We start from the raw sequence: 20,611 nt of genomic DNA on the forward strand, positions 1-20,611 counted from the left end.
TCTGTATGTTGGATTGGTGTATTTATCGTTAAATTGGTCTTTAAGTATTTAATGTTGAACTGTATGTTGGATTGGTGTATTTATCGTTAAATTGGTCTTTAAGTATTTAATGTTGAACTGTATGTTGGATTGGTGTATTTATCATTAAATTTGTCATTAAGTATTTAATATTGATCTGTATGTTGGATTGGTGTATTTATCGTTAAATTGGTCTTTAAGTATTTAATGTTGAACTGTATGTTGGATTGGTGTATTTATCATTAAATTGGTCATTAAGTAGTTAATGTTGAACTGTATGTTGGATTGGTGTATTTATCGTTAAATTGGTCTTTAAGTATTTAATGTTGAACTGTATGTTGGATTGGTGTATTTATCATTAAATTGGTCATTAAGTATTTAATATTGAACTGTATGTTGGATTGGTGTATTTATCATTAAATTGGTCATTAAGTATTTAATATTGAACTGTATGTTGGATTGGTGTATTTATCGTTAAATTGGTCTTTAAGTATTTAATGTTGAACTGTATGTTGGATTGGTGTATTTATCATTAAATTGGTCATTATGTATTTAATATTGAACTGTATGTTGGATTGGTGTATTTATCGTTAAATTGGTCTTTAAGTATTTAATATTGAACTGTATGTTGGATTGGTGTATTTATCGTTAAGTTGGTCTTTAAGTATTTAATGTTGAACTGTATGTTGGATTGGTGTATTTATCGTTAAATTGGTCATTAAGTATTTAATGTTGAACTGTATGTTGGATTGGTGTATTTATCGTTAAATTGGTCTTTAAGTATTTAATGTTGAACTGTATGTTGGATTGGTGTATTTATCATTAAATTTGTCATTAAGTATTTAATATTGAACTGTATGTTGGATTGGTGTATTTATCGTTAAATTGGTCTTTAAGTATTTAATGTCGAACTGTATGTTGGATTGGTGTATTTATCGTTAAATTGGTCATTAAGTATTTAATGTTGAACTGTATGTTGGATTGGTGTATTTATCGTTAAATTGGTCTTTAAGTATTTAATATTGAACTGTATGTTGGATTGGTGTATTTATCATTAAATTTGTCATTAAGTATTTAATGTTGAACTGTATGTTGGATTGGTGTATTTATCGTTAAATTGGTCATTAAGTATTTAATGTTGAACTGTATGTTGGATTTGTGTATTTATCATTAAATTGGTCTTTAAGTATTGAATGTTGAACTGTATGTTGCATGGGTGTATTTATCATTAAATTGGTCATTACGTATTTAATATTGAACTGTATGTTGGATTGGTGTATTTATCATTAAATTGGTCATTAAGTATTTAATATTGAACTGTATGTTGGATTGGTGTAGTTATCATTAAATTGGTCATTAAGTATTTAATATTGAACTGTATGTTGGATTGGTGTATTTATCATTAAATTGGTCATTAAGTATTTAATATTGAACTGTATGTTGGATTGGTGTAGTTATCATTAAATTGGTCATTAAGTATTTAATATTGAACTGTATGTTGGATTGGTGTATTTATCATTAAATTGGTCATTAAGTATTTAATGTTGAACTGTATGTTGGATTGGTGTATTTATCATTAAATTGGTCATTAAGTATTTAATATTGAACTGTATGTTGGATTGGTGTATTTATCATTAAATTGGTCATTAAGTATTTAATATTGAACTGTATGTTGCATGGGTGTATTTATCATTAAATTGGTCATTAAGTATTTAATATTGAACTGTATGTTGGATTGGTGTATTTATCATTAAATTGGTCATTAAGTATTTAATATTGAACTGTATGTTGCATGGGTGTATTTATCATTAAATTGGTCATTAAGTATTTAATATTGAACTGTATGTTGGATTGGTGTATTTATCATTAAATTGGTCATTAAGTATTTAATATTGAACTGTATGTTGCATGGGTGTATTTATCATTAAATTGGTCATTAAGTATTTAATATTGAACTGTATGTTGCATGGGTGTATTTATCATTAAATTGGTCATTAAGTATTTAATGTTGAACTCTACGCCATGTTAGTGTATTTATTCTTACATTGGCTGTTAAGTATTTAATATTGAACTGTACGTTATTTTAGTGTATTTGTGCTTACATTGGTCTTTAGCTATTCGATATTGAACAGTACGTTACGTTAGTGTATTTAACCTTACAATGACCACTGAGATATTTATTATCTACATATACGTCACATAAATATATTATATTCCATAATGATTTGTTTCCTAAAACATTTGTATCGCCGAACTTTAGCTACTTTTTAGTATTTTTTGTAAGCTGAATGGGTTACTTTTGTTGTTGTTTTTTTACTTTTGCGCAAAGCTACACTGGGGCTATCTGCGTTAGCCGTCCCTAATTTAATAGTATAAGACCAGAAGGAAATCAGCTAGTCATTACCACCAACTCTTCGGCTTTCTTTTACCAACGAAGAATGGGATTGATCGAACATTATAACGTCCCCAGGACTAAAGGGCGAGGAAAGTTAGTGTGACGGGGATTCGAACCCGCGGCCCTCAGATTGCTAGTTGAACACCCTAACCTGACCATGCTGAGGCCTAGTGTGTTTGTATGTTGCTAGTACTGCTCGTGAATAAATACTTGAAATTCTCTTTGTTTTTATCATACACTTTATTGTATTAATAATTCACAAAACTGTCAGTGTTTTGACATGTTAACATTACATCCTAACGTGTACGGTTTTATTATGGTTTCTTGTTAATTGTTTATCCTATTGATAGAAATTCAAAATGGCTGCCGTCGCCATATTGCTGTTTGATACTAGTAGTACAAAAACACATTACAGAACTTTCCTGAATATAGAAACATTAAACAACATAGAATATCAATAAAACAGCCCCGAATAGTAAAGGTTAAAGGGGACATTGCGTAATTTTAGATTTGTAATTTCCATACGTAAGATTGTGGTTGAAATTTCACAAACACGAATGACTGGTATTTAGATATACGTCAAATAACTCAACGGTCAACATGATCATATTTATGGTAACTCGTTCACCAAGCAGGAATGACTGTAATTATGTAAGAGACATGAAAGACAGTCACAAAACGTACGTAATGAGTAATGTTCTCCAGTACTGTGACTACTTTTATAAATAAAATTAGAAAGGTAAAATTGATTCATGTATAAAGTCATAAAACTAAATATCCTTACACGAGTCAACTATTGTAAACACCAAGAACTTAACAGGTTGTGTCAGCAATGTTTTGGTTAGGTTAGGTTAGGGAACTTAACAGGTTGTGTCAGCAATGTTTTGGTTCATGTTTAAATCTAGTGCTTAACTATTAAACAGACACACGTGCTACAAGTTCGTTCACAATGTGAAGTGCTAATTAAATTAACCCTCACCGTTTCGACGATTCAAATATTCTATCTGCTAATGCATCCCAAGTATCACCGATACACCGATCACTTTTATAAGGAACGTAGCAGTGTACTCGTTGGTACACCCATCTTAAGGAACTTAGCAGTGAACCCGTTGTTACACACATCATAAGGAACTTAACAATGTACTCGTTGTTACACACATCATAAGGAACTTAACAATGTACTCGTTGTTACACACATCATAAGGAACTTAACAATGTACTCGTTGTTACACACATCATAAGGAACTTAGCAATGTACTCGTTGTTACACACATCATAAGGAACTTAACAATGTACTCGTTGTTACACACATCATAAGGAACTTAACAGTGTACTTGTTGTTACACACATCATAAGGAACTTAACAGTGTACTCGTTGTTACACACATCATAAGGAACTTAACAATGTACTCGTTGTTACACACATCTTAAGGAACTTTGCAGTGTACTCGTTGTTACACACATCATAAGGAACTTAACAGTGTACTCGTTGTTACACACATCATAAGGAACTTTACAGTGTACTCTTTGTTAAATTTGTCATAAGGAACTTAACAATGTACTCTTTGTTACACACATCATAAGGAACTTAACAATGTACTCTTTGTTACACACATCATAAGGAACTTAACAATGTACTCTTTGTTACACACATCCTAAGGAACTTAACAATGTACTCTTTGTTACACCCATCATAAGGAACTTAACAATGTACTCGTTGTTACACACATCATAAGGAACTTAACAATGTACTCGTTGTTACACACATCTTAAGGAACTTTGCAGTGTACTCGTTGTTACACACATCATAAGGAACTTAACAGTGTACTCGTTGTTACACACATCATAAGGAACTTAACAATGTACTCATTGTTACACACATCTTAAGGAACTTTGCAGTGTACTCGTTGTTACACACATCATAAGGAACTTAACAGTGTACTCTTTGTTACACACATCTTAAGGAACTTTGCAGTGTACTCGTTGTTACACACATCATAAGGAACTTAACAATGTACTCGTTGTTACACACATCATAAGGAACTTAACAGTGTACTTGTTGTTACACACATCATAAGGAACTTAACAGTGTACTCGTTGTTACACACATCATAAGGAACTTAACAATGTACTCGTTGTTACACACATCTTAAGGAACTTTGCAGTGTACTCGTTGTTACACACATCATAAGGAACTTAACAGTGTACTCGTTGTTACACACATCATAAGGAACTTTACAGTGTACTCTTTGTTAAATTTGTCATAAGGAACTTAACAATGTACTCTTTGTTACACACATCATAAGGAACTTAACAATGTACTCTTTGTTACACACATCATAAGGAACTTAACAATGTACTCTTTGTTACACACATCCTAAGGAACTTAACAATGTACTCTTTGTTACACCCATCATAAGGAACTTAACAATGTACTCGTTGTTACACACATCATAAGGAACTTAACAATGTACTCGTTGTTACACACATCTTAAGGAACTTTGCAGTGTACTCGTTGTTACACACATCATAAGGAACTTAACAGTGTACTCGTTGTTACACACATCATAAGGAACTTAACAATGTACTCATTGTTACACACATCTTAAGGAACTTTGCAGTGTACTCGTTGTTACACACATCATAAGGAACTTAACAGTGTACTCTTTGTTACACACATCTTAAGGAACTTTGCAGTGTACTCTTTGTTACACCCATCATAAGGAACTTTACAGTGTACTCGTTGTTACACACATCATAAGGAACTTAACAATGTACTCGTTGTTACACCCATCATAAGGAACTTTACAGTGTACTTGTTGTTACACACATCATAAGGAACTTTACAGTGTACTCGTTGTTACACACATCTTAAGGAACTTTGCAGTGTACTCGTTGTTACACACATCTTAAGGAACTTTGCAGTGTACTCGTTGTTACACACATCATAAGGAACTTTGCAGTGTACTCGTTGTTACACACATCATAAGGAACTTTGCAGTGTACTCGTTGTTACACACATCATAAGGAACTTAACAGTTTACTCGTTGTTACACACATCATAAGGAACTTAACAGTGTACTCGTTGTTACACACATCATAAGGAACTTAACAGTGTACTTGTTGTTACACCCATCATAAGGAACTTTACAGTGTACTCGTTGTTACACACATCATAAGGAACTTAACAGTGTACTCGTTGTTACACACATCATAAGGAACTTAACAATGTACTCGTTGTTACACACATCATAAGGAACTTAACAGTTTACTCGTTGTTACACACATCTTAAGGAACTTTACAGTGTACTCGTTGTTACACACATCATAAGGAACGTAGCAGTGTACTCGTTGTTACACCCATCTTAAGGAACTTTACAGTGTACTCGTTGTTACACCCATCATAAGGAACTTTACAGTGTACTCGTTGTTACACACATCATAAGGAACTTAACAATGTACTCGTTGTTACACACATCTTAAGGAACTTAACAATGTACTCGTTGTTACACCCATCTTAAGGAACTTTGCAGTGTACTCGTTGTTACACACATCATAAGGAACTTAACAGTGTACTCGTTGTTACACCCATCTTAAGGAACTTTGCAGTGTACTCGTTGTTATACACATCATAAGGAACTTAACAGTGTACTCGTTGTTACACACATCATAAGGAACTTAACAGTGTACTCGTTGTTACACACATCATAAGGAACTTAACAGTGTACTCGTTGTTACACACATCTTAAGGAACTTTGCAGTGTACTCGTTGTTACACACATCATAAGGAACTTAACAGTGTACTCGTTGTTACACCCATCATAAGGAACTTTACAGTGTACTTGTTGTTACACACATCATAAGGAACTTTACAGTGTACTCGTTGTTACACACATCTTAAGGAACTTAACAATGTACTCGTTGTTACACACATCATAAGGAACTTAACAATGTACTCGTTGTTACACACATCATAAGGAACTTAACAATGTACTCGTTGTTACACACATCATAAGGAACTTAACAATGTACCCGTTGTCACATTCATCATAAGGAACTTAACAATGTACTCGTTGTTACACACATCATAAGGAACTTAACAGTGTACTCGTTGTTACACACATCATAAGGAACTTAACAGTGTACTCGTTGTTACACACATCTTAAGGAACTTTGCAGTGTACTCGTTGTTACACACATCATAAGGAACTTAACAGTGTACTCGTTGTTACACCCATCATAAGGAACTTTACAGTGTACTTGTTGTTACACACATCATAAGGAACTTTACAGTGTACTCGTTGTTACACACATCTTAAGGAACTTAACAATGTACTCGTTGTTACACACATCATAAGGAACTTAACAATGTACTCGTTGTTACACACATCATAAGGAACTTAACAATGTACTCGTTGTTACACACATCATAAGGAACTTAACAATGTACCCGTTGTCACATTCATCATAAGGAACCGTATAATAAACAACGTGTATCTTGAAGATAAACTTCATCGGATTGAATAATTATTCAAGTTCACCTAAGATTTCTCTCAATCACTATATGAAACTGTTACAACCAGTGGAAGTAACGAAGAAGAATCTGTCTCTGAATCACTATATGAAACTGTTACAACCAGTGGAAGTAACGAAGAAGAAGCTGTCTCTGAATCACTATATGAAACTGTTACAACCAGTGGAAGTAACGAAGAAGAAGCTGTCTCTGAATCACTATATGAAACTGTTACAACCAGTGGAAGTAACGAAGAAGAATCTGTCTCTGAATCACTATATGAAACTGTTACAACCAGTGGAAGTAACGAAGAAGAAGCTGTCTCTGAATCACTATATGAAACTGTTACAATCAGTGGAAGTAACGAAGAAGGAGCTGTCTCTGAATCACTATATGAAACTGTTACAACCAGTTGAAGTAACGAAGAAGAAGCTGTCTCTGAATCACTATATGAAACTGTTACAATCAGTGGAAGTAACGAAGAAGAAGCTGTCTCTGAATCACTATATGAAACTGTTACAACCAGTGGAAGTAACGAGTAACAAGCTGTCTCTGAATCACTATATGAAACTGTTACAACCAGTGGAAGTAACGAAGAAGAAGCTGTCTCTGAATCACTATATGAAACTGTTACAACCAGTGGAAGTAACGAAGAAGAAGCTGTCTCTGAATCACTATATGAAACTGTTACAACCAGTGGAAGTAACGAAGAAGAAGCTGTCTCTGAATCACTATATGAAACTGTTACAACCAGTGGAAGTAACGAAGAAGAAGCTGTCTCTGAATCACTATATGAAACTGTTACAACCAGTGGAAGTAACGAGTAACAAGCTGTCTCTGAATCACTATATGAAACTGTTACAACCAGTGGAAGTAACGAAGAAGAAGCTGTCTCTGAATCACTATATGAAACTGTTACAACCAGTGGAAGTAACGAAGAAGAAGCTGTCTCTGAATCACTATATGAAACTGTTACAACCAGTGGAAGTAACGAAGAAGAAGCTGTCTCTGAATCACTATATGAAACTGTTACAACCAGTGGAAGTAACGAAGAAGAAGCTGTCTCTGAATCACTATATGAAACTGTTACAACCAGTGGATATAACGAAGAAGAAGCTGTCTCTGAATCACTATATGAAACTGTGTTACAACCAGTGGAGGTAACGAAGAAGGAGCTGTCTCTGAATCACTATATGAAACTGTTACAACCAGTGGAAGTAACGAAGAAGAAGCTGTCTCTGAATCACTATATGAAACTGTTACAACCAGTGGAAGTAACGAAGAAGAAGCTGTCTCTGAATCACTATATGAAACTGTTACAACCAGTGGAAGTAACGAAGAAGAAGCTGTTTCTGAATCACTATATGAAACTGTTACAACCAGTGGAAGTAACGAAGAAGAAGCTGTTTCTGAATCACTATATGAAACTGTTACAACCAGTGGAAGTAACGAAGAAGAAGCTGTCTCTGAATCACTATATGAAACTGTTACAACCAGTGGAAGTAACGAAGAAGAATCTGTCTCTGAATCACTATATGAAACTGTGTTACAACCAGTGGAGGTAACGAAGAAGAAGCTGTCTCTGAATCACTATATGAAACTGTTACAACCAGTGGAAGTAACGAAGAAGAAGCTGTTTCTGAATCACTATATGAAACTGTTACAACCAGTGGATATAACGAAGAAGAAGCTGTCTCTGAATCACTATATGAAACTGTTACAACCAGTGGAAGTAACGAAGAAGAATCTGTCTCTGAATCACTATATGAAACTGTTACAACCAGTGGAGGTAACGAAGAAGAAGCTGTCTCTGAATCACTATATGAAACTGTTACAACCAGTGGAAGTAACGAGTAACAAGCTGTCTCTGAATCACTATATGAAACTGTTACAACCAGTTGAAGTAACGAAGAAGAAGCTGTCTCTGAATCACTATATGAAACTGTTACAACCAGTGGATATAACGAAGAAGAAGCTGTCTCTGAATCACTATATGAAACTGTGTTACAACCAGTGGAGGTAACGAAGAAGGAGCTGTCTCTGAATCACTATATGAAACTGTTACAACCAGTGGAAGTAACGAAGAAGAAGCTGTCTCTGAATCACTATATGAAACTGTTACAACCAGTGGAAGTAACGAAGAAGAAGCTGTCTCTGAATCACTATATGAAACTGTTACAACCAGTGGAAGTAACGAAGAAGAAGCTGTCTCTGAATCACTATATGAAACTGTTACAACCAGTGGATATAACGAAGAAGAAGCTGTCTCTGAATCACTATATGAAACTGTGTTACAACCAGTGGAGGTAACGAAGAAGAAGCTGTCTCTGAATCACTATATGAAACTGTTACAACCAGTGGAAGTAACGAAGAAGAAGCTGTCTCTGAATCACTATATGAAACTGTTACAACCAGTGGAAGTAACGAAGAAGAAGCTGTCTCTGAATCACTATATGAAACTGTTACAACCAGTGGAAGTAACGAAGAAGAAGCTGTTTCTGAATCACTATATGAAACTGTTACAACCAGTGGAAGTAACGAAGAAGAAGCTGTTTCTGAATCACTATATGAAACTGTTACAACCAGTGGAAGTAACGAAGAAGAAGCTGTCTTTGAATCACTATATGAAACTGTTACAACCAGTGGAAGTAACGAAGAAGAAGCTGTCTCTGAATCACTATATGAAACTGTTACAACCAGTGGAAGTAACGAAGAAGAAGCTGTCTCTGAATCACTATATGAAACTGTTACAACCAGTGGATATAACGAAGAAGAAGCTGTCTCTGAATCACTATATGAAACTGTTACAACCAGTGGAAGTAACGAAGAAGAAGCTGTCTCTGAATCACTATATGAAACTGTTACAACCAGTGGAAGTAACGAAGAAGAAGCTGTCTCTGAATCACTATATGAAACTGTTACAACCAGTGGAAGTAACGAAGAAGAAGCTGTCTCTGAATCACTATATGAAACTGTTACAACCAGTGGATATAACGAAGAAGAAGCTGTCTCTGAATCACTATATGAAACTGTTACAACCAGTGGAAGTAACGAAGAAGAAGCTGTCTCTGAATCACTATATGAAACTGTTACAACCAGTGGAAGTAACGAAGAAGAAGCTGTCTCTGAATCACTATATGAAACTGTTACAACCAGTGGAAGTAACGAAGAAGAAGCTGTCTCTGAATCACTATATGAAACTGTTACAACCAGTGGAAGTAACGAAGAAGAAGCTGTCTCTGAATCACTATATGAAACTGTTACAACCAGTGGAAGTAACGAAGAAGAAGCTGTCTCTGAATCACTATATGAAACTGTTACAACCAGTGGAAGTAACGAAGAAGAAGCTGTCTCTGAATCACTATATGAAACTGTTACAACCAGTGGAAGTAACGAAGAAGAAGCTGTCTCTGAATCACTATATGAAACTGTTACAACCAGTGGAAGTAACGAAGAAGAAGCTGTCTCTGAATCACTATATGAAACTGTTACAACCAGTGGAAGTAACGAAGAAGAAGCTGTCTCTGAATCACTATATGAAACTGTTACAACCAGTGGAAGTAACGAAGAAGAAGCTGTCTCTGAATCACTATATGAAACTGTTACAACCAGTGGAAGTAACGAAGAAGAAGCTGTCTCTGAATCACTATATGAAACTGTTACAACCAGTGGAAGTAACGAGGAAGAAGCTGTCTCTGAATCACTATATGAAACTGTTACAACCAGTGGAAGTAACGAAGAAGAAGCTGTCTCTGAATCACTATATGAAACTGTTACAACCAGTGGAAGTAACGAAGAAGAAGCTGTCTCTGAATCACTATATGAAACTGTTACAACCAGTGGAAGTAACGAAGAAGAAGCTGTCTTTGAATCACTATATGAAACTGTTACAACCAGTGGAAGTAACGAAGAAGAAGCCGTCTTTGAATCACTATATGAAACTGTTACAACCAGTGGAAGTAACGAGGAAGAAGCTGTCTCTGAATCACTATATGAAACTGTTACAACCAGTGGAAGTAACGAAGAAGAAGCCGTCTTTGAATCACTATATGAAACTGTTACAACCAGTGGAAGTAACGAAGAAGAAGCCGTCTTTGAATCACTATATGAAACTGTTACAACCAGTGGAAGTAACGAAGAAGAAGCTGTCTTTGAATCACTATATGAAACTGTTACAACCAGTGGAAGTAACGAGGAAGAAGCTGTCTTTGAATCACTATATGAAACTGTTACAACCAGTGGAAGTAACGAGGAAGAAGCTGTCTCTGAATCACTATATGAAACTGTTACAACCAGTGGAAGTAACGAGGAAGAAGCTGTCTCTGAATCACTATATGAAACTGTTACAACCAGTGGAAGTAACGAAGAAGAAGCTGTCTCTGAATCACTATATGAAACTGTTACAACCAGTGGAAGTAACGAAGAAGAAGCCGTCTTTGAATCACTATATGAAACTGTTACAACCAGTGGAAGTAACGAAGAAGAAGCCGTCTTTGAATCACTATATGAAACTGTTACAACCAGTGGAAGTAACGAAGAAGAAGCTGTCTCTGAATCACTATATGAAACTGTTACAACCAGTGGATGTAACGAAGAAGAATCTGTCTCTGAATCACTATATGAAACTGTTACAACCAGTGGAAGTAACGAAGAAGAATCTGTCTCTGAATCACTATATGAAACTGTTACAACCAGTGGAAGTAACGAGGAAGAAGCTGTCTCTGAATCACTATATGAAACTGTTACAACCAGTGGAAGTAACGAAGAAGAAGCTGTCTCTGAATCACTATATGAAACTGTTACAACCAGTGGAAGTAACGAAGAAGAAGCCGTCTTTGAATCACTATATGAAACTGTTACAACCAGTGGAAGTAACGAAGAAGAAGCCGTCTTTGAATCACTATATGAAACTGTTACAACCAGTGGAAGTAACGAGGAAGAATCTGTCTCTGAATCACTATATGAAACTGTTACAACCAGTGGATGTAACGAAGAAGAATCTGTCTCTGAATCACTATATGAAACTGTTACAACCAGTGGAAGTAACGAAGAAGAAGCTGTCTCTGAATCACTATATGAAACTGTTACAACCAGTGGAAGTAACGAAGAAGAAGCTGTCTCTGAATCACTATATGAAACTGTTACAACCAGTGGAAGTAACGAGGAAGAAGCTGTCTCTGAATCACTATATGAAACTGTTACAACCAGTGGAAGTAACGAAGAAGAAGCTGTCTCTGAATCACTATATGAAACTGTTACAACCAGTGGAAGTAACGAAGAAGAAGCTGTCTCTGAATCACTATATGAAACTGTTACAACCAGTGGAAGTAACGAAGAAGAAGCTGTCTCTGAATCACTATATGAAACTGTTACAACCAGTGGATGTAACGAAGAAGAATCTGTCTCTGAATCACTATATGAAACTGTTACAACCAGTGGAAGTAACGAGGAAGAAGCTGTCTCTGAATCACTATATGAAACTGTTACAACCAGTGGAAGTAACGAAGAAGAAGCCGTCTCTGAATCACTATATGAAACTGTTACAACCAGTGGAAGTAACGAAGAAGAAGCTGTCTCTGAATCACTATATGAAACTGTTACAACCAGTGGAAGTAACGAAGAAGAAGCTGTCTCTGAATCACTATATGAAACTGTTACAACCAGTGGAAGTAACGAAGAAGAAGCTGTCTCTGAATCACTATATGAAACTGTTACAACCAGTGGAAGTAACGAAGAAGAAGCTGTCTCTGAATCACTATATGAAACTGTTACAACCAGTGGAAGTAACGAGGAAGAAGCTGTCTCTGAATCACTATATGAAACTGTTACAACCAGTGGAAGTAACGAGGAAGAAGCTGTCTCTGAATCACTATATGAAACTGTTACAACCAGTGGAAGTAACGAGGAAGAAGCTGTCTCTGAATCACTATATGAAACTGTTACAACCAGTGGAAGTAACGAAGAAGCTGTCTCTGAATTACTATATCAAACTGTTACAACCAGTGGAAGTAACGAGTAACAAGCTGTCTCTGAATAACTATATGAAACTGTTACAACCAGTGGAAGTAACGAGTAACAAGCTGTAAAGTCCTATCCCCAACTTCAGAATATCTTTTCATCTTTCTTGGTGATTACAAACGCATCAATGTCATTATTCACAACTTGGATGTATTTAATGGTTTCGTCTTGTCTAATAAAGTGACCATATTTACATCTGCTTTTGACCATCTTCGTAGAAGGTTTTTATGGAACAACCGTGTTGTGATAAGCCTTATTACTGCTTTTTTTTATCTTATATTCGTCATAAAGCCATTTCTGGCAGGCAAAGGTTTGTTGAACGTTACGTGTTAAAGCCATAACTGAATGTATTTTGTGTACATCACCTTCTATGGATCCTTCATGGTATCGGTCAAATACGACATCCACGTACTGATCTCTTCATAAAATGTGTCTCTAGCTACTCTACAATTTCAGTCTTCGGCCATGACACATGACCCTGCACTGTATTACCGTCAACAATCTCAACCTATGAGAGAGGTACCAGTTAAAAACTGAATACCAATGGACATCTAGGTTTTTTTCAACAATTATAACAAACATTCCTGCATTTATAATATGAACAAGTTTGTCTTCCGTCATTATAGAAGATAAATATATCTCTGTATTCTGTGCCAAAGTTTCTTTTTCGTCTTCTGCTTCCAGTGCTATTCATAGAGTTCTTAATATTTAATAGATGTAGTCTTCAATACTTTTTTCACCAGCACCATACAAAAAGTTCATAAAATGTGACTATATTGCAAACTCCATCGTGGCACTTGCTCTGTGGAAGTAGTGGTTCTCACCATTCAACTAGCCATAGCTAAATGCTTTCCAAACTAGCCTGAAAACACTGCATTACGTGGAAGTTCGGAAAATGACGTTTCCTTTTTCAGAACATTTTCTTCTGTAGGTATCTGTGTTTAAAAATCATCAAGTGTCATACTGATATTTTCTAGTTTCCTCAAGTCTTCCTTTAAAACTTTAAGTGTTTTAAACAATATTTGAGTATTTTGTGAAAATTTAAATTCAAGATTTCCTCAATGTCATTTTCTTTCCTCAGACTCTCAATATATTTCTCAATGCCATATTCTTTCCTTAAATCCGTCAATATACTCCTCAATGTCATACTCTTTCCTCAAACTGTCAGTGTTCTCCTAAATCTTATATCCTTTCCTTAGATTCGTCAATATATTCCTCAATGTTGTGTATGTCCTTAAATCTATCAGTATACTCCTCAATGTCATATCCTTTCCTCAGACTGTCAATAACTTCTCAATGCCATATCCTTTCCTGAAACACTCAATATACACGATGAATGACATAAGTAATTGCACTCCCGTCCTCCAAGTCATGTAACTTGATGCTTTCATCGAACAAGATCAAGTCATTTAACTTTTAGAATAAAAAATGGACGTAGTTTTGGTTATGTACTTGAAGAAATTGTTTTTCATATAACGTTGTTGCCAGAATAGTGACTAATTACTCGAAGGTAACATTGGTCAATAGTCTTAAACACTTAGTTTGCAGAAAGTGTTATGTTTCCTTTCTAAATTCGTCATCCAATCTTTTCCATTTAAGTGTTTCATTATGATCGTTTTTCACTACCTGTTCCATGAAACAACGAATTCCCCAGTTTTAAAAACCTCTTCCCATGAATGACCCCAATCCTCAGTTATTTCTGGACATTTGAAGCTCTGAAAATGTCCAAATTTCACAGAAGGAACCACTGAAATCGAGGATGATCATTTTTCTGTTGAGCCTTTGATGTTCACAATGTCTGCTATAACATTATATTCCCATTACACCAGTGTCTCTTGCTCCGTGTGAGTTATAGATGGGGGAGTAATAATTGTCACACCATACACCAACTGGTCTGCTACTTATAATTACACACACTGACCTGAAGACGAAAGTCATGTTGTTCATTATTGTAAAAGGTCGTATTGTAGTTAAGTTCTGGTTCTCCTTCATAACAGTTTACTACACATGAAAGGCATAGGATAATATTATAGCTTATTGAAAAACATTGTTCAGTGGCTTCAGAATAACATTCACCGGATTGTCACTAAGATATCCCAAGAAATAGAAAATAGAACTGTATATTGTAAGGTTCTGTTTGTATTCTCTGTGTTTCTATTGGACTACATACTACAATATACATTGTGTATTGTAAGGTTCTGTTTGTATTCTCTGTGTTTCTATTGGACTACATACTACAATGTACATTGTATATTACAAGGTTCTGTTTGTATTCTCTGTGTTTCTATTGGACTACATACTACAATATACATTGTATATTGCAAGGTTCTGTTTGTATTCTCTGTGTTTCTATTGGACTACATACTACAATATACATTGTATATTGCAAGGTTCTGTTTGTATTCTCTGTGTTTCTATTGGACTACATACTACAATGTACATTGTATATTACAAGGTTCTGTTTGTATTCTCTGTGTTTCTATTGGACTACATACTACAATGTACATTGTATATTGTAAGGTTCTATTTGTATTCTCTATGTTTCTATTGGACTACATACTACAATATACATTGTATATTGCAAGGTTCTGTTTGTATTCTCTGTGTTTCTATTGGACTACATACTACAATGTACATTGTATATTACAAGGTTCTGTTTGTATTCTCTGTGTTTCTATTGGACTACATACTACAAGGTACATTGTGTATTGTAAGGTTCTGTTTGTATTCTATGTGTTTCTATTGGACTACATACTACAATATACATTGTGTATTGTAAGGTTCTGTTTGTATTCTCTGTGTTTCTATTGGACTACATACTACAATGTACATTGTATATTGTAAGGTTCTGTTTGTATTCTCTGTGTTTCTATTGGACTACATACTACAATGTACATTGTATATTGTAAGGTTCTGTTTGTATTCTCTGTGTTTCTATTGGACTACATACTACAATGTACATTGTGTATTGTAAGGTTCTGTTTGTATTCTCTGTGTTTCTATTGGACTACATACTACAATGTACATTGTATATTGTAAGGTTCTGTTTGTATTCTCTGTGTTTCTATTGGACTACATACTACAATGTACATTGTATATTGCAAGGTTCTGTTTGTATTCTCTGTGTTTCTATTGGACTACATACTACAATATACATTGTATATTGCAAGGTTCTGTTTGTATTCTCTGTGTTTCTATTGTTCTATTGGACTACATACTACAAGGTACAAAAAATATCCCTCGGATATCTGCCTGAGGGAGTAAACTACACATGTATTCCGAAGGAACTGGAAGTGATAAACCCAGTAAACTTCTAGCAACCTTCACTGGACCCACCTGGTGGCGCAGTGACAAGTTTGAGAATTTATGACATTAAAAATTGGGTTTGGATATCCGCTGCAGGCCGAATACTAATGGCCCATGGTGTAGCTTTCTGGTTAACAAAGACAAACAAGTAATATTTGTGAATTTGTTTTGGCGAAGGATTTAAAAAATGAATACCGTGACATTTCAAAAGAACTTATGTGTAATGCTAATACTTATTTTGTTAGTAAAGAGACACATATAGTGTTAACACTTATTTCGTTTGTAAACAGACACACATAGTGTTAACACCTATTTTGTTAGTTGTCTATAAATACAAAATATTTTAAACATGGTAAATGACGTTTTTAAGTCGTTATGACAAATCACCATTCAACAGTTTTAGTTCTTTCATAAATTTTTATCATTTATATCCAGATATTCGTCTTAAAACAAAATTATTATATTCAGTGATGTCGAGAAACCCACTTGTTGAGAATTTATGCGCGAAAACGGCTCGTTTGGGTTGAGAAAATATTTTTAGAAGAGCGAACAACGTTTCGACCTTCTTCGGTCATCGTCAGGTTCACCGAAGAAGGTCGAAACGTTGTTCGCTCTTCTATGTAAAATATTTTCTCAACCCAAACGAGCCGTTTTGCATATAAAATATTCTTTTATTCTACACCTCATTATAATGCCCTCAGTAGCACAGCGGTAACTCTGTCGGTTTATAATATTAAAATCCTCATTTAGATACCAGTGGTGAGCAAAACATGTACAACCGATAGTGTGAGTTTGTTTAACAACAAAAACTCGTTATGAAAATTTCTGATAAGCTGAACGCTGCATTTGTCTTAGACTAAGATAACCATAAGGAAAAATAACAGTTAACACACGATAAAACACATTTATATGTCATTATTATATCTGTGTTGGAGTTGCAGAAGTTTAACACTTCAGTGTTTTTATATAAATAACGGTATGACATACCGAGATGAAGTAACAGAGAGGTGTTAATAAAATCCCGCAAATGTAATAGTTGCAGCATGTTTCCACCAGGGTCGTCATTATGACCAAACGTCTGATCAGTCACAGTATTTGTTGAAAATCTGCTAATCGAACATCCATTACATCTGTGAAACAAGAAATAACACAGCAACAAAACGCATCTCATTTGGTATGTTGTCCACTTTCCGAACAACTGGATTCTTGAGATATGGAACTGTGTGTGGTTTTCCACTGTACACACGTGACTTCAGGTACCCACAATCATAAATTGGCTAGTATTAAGTCCACTGAACTAAGTGGTCAATCACAAGGAAAAATGACTTGGGATGGTTCTATCCTCCAACAAGACCTGCTTACCGTCATGGGAAAGGGAACCATTCTACATGAAAACCATATGTCTATTACAACTCGTTGTTGCAGCAGGTGAATAGCATTGATTACTAGCATTATTTGTATCGGGCAACATTGATCGTGTGGGTTTTAATTACATATGCTGATGGTTCATCAGGATAGCATGGTCCAACAAAAAATCACACCATCCTGTCACTTTGGCATCATGGAACTGTTTAGGAAATATTAGTTTCTAACCAGAAAATCCAGTTGCGGGTGTTCAAACTTCCATAAAAGGTAAAGTGTACTACACCAGTCCTTAAGATATTGGCAGACCACTGGTCATCAACTTGCAGTCATGCCAAGAACTTTAAAATCAATACTTCAGGTTAAATTTGTCTGAGTGCTTGATGCAACTTATATAGAAACAGTCTCAAAGTTGGCTCATGAACAGTGAAATCGCCATATCTAGATAAGCAATGAAATGACTGCTTCACTCACGTGCTGACCTCTTCTGATACAACATGGCTGACATCAGCAATGGTTTCAATGGGTATTGATGGCCTGACTGTACCTGAATTTGTGCACAACAACACTATACCACTCGATGTTATGTTCTTCGATATAAAGGCTAGTTCACCTCTCTGAACCTTTGTCAGGCTCGTGTTGGATGAAAGAGAAATCGACAAGTTCGCTTGTTTTCGTGAGAAATACACAAAGGAGACCACAGTGGCGCCCTAACTGGTAACGACTGAAAACTGTTCCATGATGTTACCTATGTACAGTTTTACCTTTTTTTAAGTCATATGTTGTTGTTGTTTTTTGTGCGCTGGACTACGAAATCTTTTTATGTTAACCCGATATATCATTTCTGTAATATTAATCGATGACTTTGGATCATAAATGTTAGGGTTTAATTTAAAAAGAAAAACAGAAACTAGGAACAAAGAACAGATACGTGGGGGAAAATGTTTATAAAGTTCCAATAAAAAATTTAAAAACCTACAGTTTCTCACAATCTAAATTTCACAGGTTTCTGATATCACATACCGTATACACTGTGTACGTCTTTTTAAAACCTGTACGTGTAGAATATACGTCGTACTGTCTTTTACGACATAGTGAATCTAATATATTCAACAACAGTATTGTTAGTATGTCATTGATTCCAGTTTAATATTGGGCAAACTTTCTACTTTATAATACATGTTTAAGTGGTGATTTAAACAGTATAGTTTGACGTGTAGTTTCTGTTTCAAACTTTATAATATCTGTTTAACTGGTGAATTAAACGTTATAGTCTAACGTGTAGTCTCTGTTTCAAACTTTATATTATCTGTTTAACTGGTGAATTAAACGTTATAGTCCAACGTGTAGTTCCTGTTTATAAATAATTTGGCCAAATCTCTTCTCTATAGTTAATATCTTTATCTGAAAGATATATAAACATATAGTCTACTTGGAGCTATTAAAAAACAACACAGAATCATATATGTTTAACTTTCTGGATACTAAGTACAGGGTGCACCAAAATATGTTGTTATTCACAATTAACAAATCTGTTTGTTATCTTCTGGACAATACCCGAAACTTACCCACATATTATTCAGTTCACCACTGTTGTCTTCTTGAAAGAATAAGTAAATGTAAACAAACCCAGTTAGTGAATACAGTGTCTTGAATAAAAATTAGGACTTTTGTTCGAACCGAACACGAGGGTTTTGAAGAATAGTGTTTTTAAATTGTTTTCTCTGTAATCAGTGCGATCTTAGCTGTGTATTAGTGTCCAAAAAATGTGTCAAACAGTCTACCTTACCGTGTAGTGTCTGTACAAATATTGTGTCACATGAACTATTCTACTGTTTAACGTTCTTGTAACCCTCAGTGGCACAGCTGTATGTCTACTGAGTCACACTGTTATAAACCGGATTTCAATACCCGTGGTGGGCAGAGCACAGGTAGCCCACTGTGTAGCTTTGTGCTTAATTCAAAAAGAAACGCTGACACTTTTGTAAACAACACAAATATCCTTATTAGATAGTATTTTTCTTGTCGGATTAGGAAATGGAATATTTAAATATCTGTGTTCAGTTTTCTGTAATAGTTTTTACGTTTTTAGAACAGTTCAGTGTTTATTTGTTTCTCTTCAGGTATCATGACGAAGATCACGCTAACCTATTAAACACAATGTGGCTCACAGCAATTACCTTTCTGTCAGTGGGTTATGGAGATATAGTACCTAACACATACTGTGGTAGAGGAATAGCAGTTACAACAGGACTTATGGTAAGTAGAGGAACAGCCATTATCTTTCTGTCAGTGGGTTATGGAGATATAGTACCTAACACGTACTGTGGTAGAGGAATAGCAGTTACAACAGGACTTATGGTAAGTAGAGGAACAGCCATTACCTTTCTGTCAGTGGGTTATGGAGATATAGTACCTAACACATACTGTGGTAGAGGTATAGCAGTTACAACAGGACTTATGGTAAGTAGAGGAACAGCCATTACCTTTCTGTCAGTGGGTTATGGAGATATAGTACCTAACACATACTGTGGTAGAGGTATAGCCGTTACAACAGGACTTATGGTAAGTAGAGGAACAGCCATTACCTTTCTGTCAGTGGGTTATGGAGATATAGTACCTAACACATACTGTGGTAGAGGTATAGCAGTTACAACAGGACTTATGGTAAGTAGAGGAACAACCATTACCTTTCTGTCGGTAGGTTATGGAGATATAGTACCTAACACATACTGTGGTAGAGGAATAGCAGTTACAACAGGACTTATGGTAAGTAGAGGAACAGCCATTACCTTTCTGTCGGTAGGTTATGGAGATATAGTACCTAACACATACTGTGATAGAAGTATAGCAGTTACAACAGGACTCATGGTAAGTTCTCGACTTACTAGTATGTAGCTAATGTTTAAAGATACCGCTCAAGGTATCCGACATTCAATCATGTCATTCAAGATATATTATGTTGAAACATACTATTTGATAATAACTGAGTTGAGTCT

At 35.3% G+C, this 20,611-nt stretch overlaps 2 protein-coding genes across 3 annotated transcripts in view; both read left to right on the forward strand.

Moving 5' to 3' along the window:
- LOC143242200 (E3 SUMO-protein ligase PIAS1-like) overlaps positions 1–20,611 on the forward strand; it is a 571,445-nt gene that overhangs the window by 263,831 nt on the left and 287,003 nt on the right. The window lies entirely within an intron of this gene.
- The window catches only part of LOC143243256 (small conductance calcium-activated potassium channel protein-like), a 36,487-nt gene that overhangs the window by 6,922 nt on the left and 8,954 nt on the right, over positions 1–20,611 (forward strand). The window contains 1 exon segment of the mRNA XM_076487104.1: positions 19,736–19,871. Within this exon segment, the coding sequence (XP_076343219.1) occupies positions 19,736–19,871 (136 nt within the window).

This window comes from Tachypleus tridentatus, unplaced genomic scaffold, assembly GCF_004210375.1.
Source record: "Tachypleus tridentatus isolate NWPU-2018 unplaced genomic scaffold, ASM421037v1 Hic_cluster_2, whole genome shotgun sequence".
NCBI lineage: Eukaryota > Metazoa > Arthropoda > Merostomata > Xiphosura > Limulidae > Tachypleus > Tachypleus tridentatus.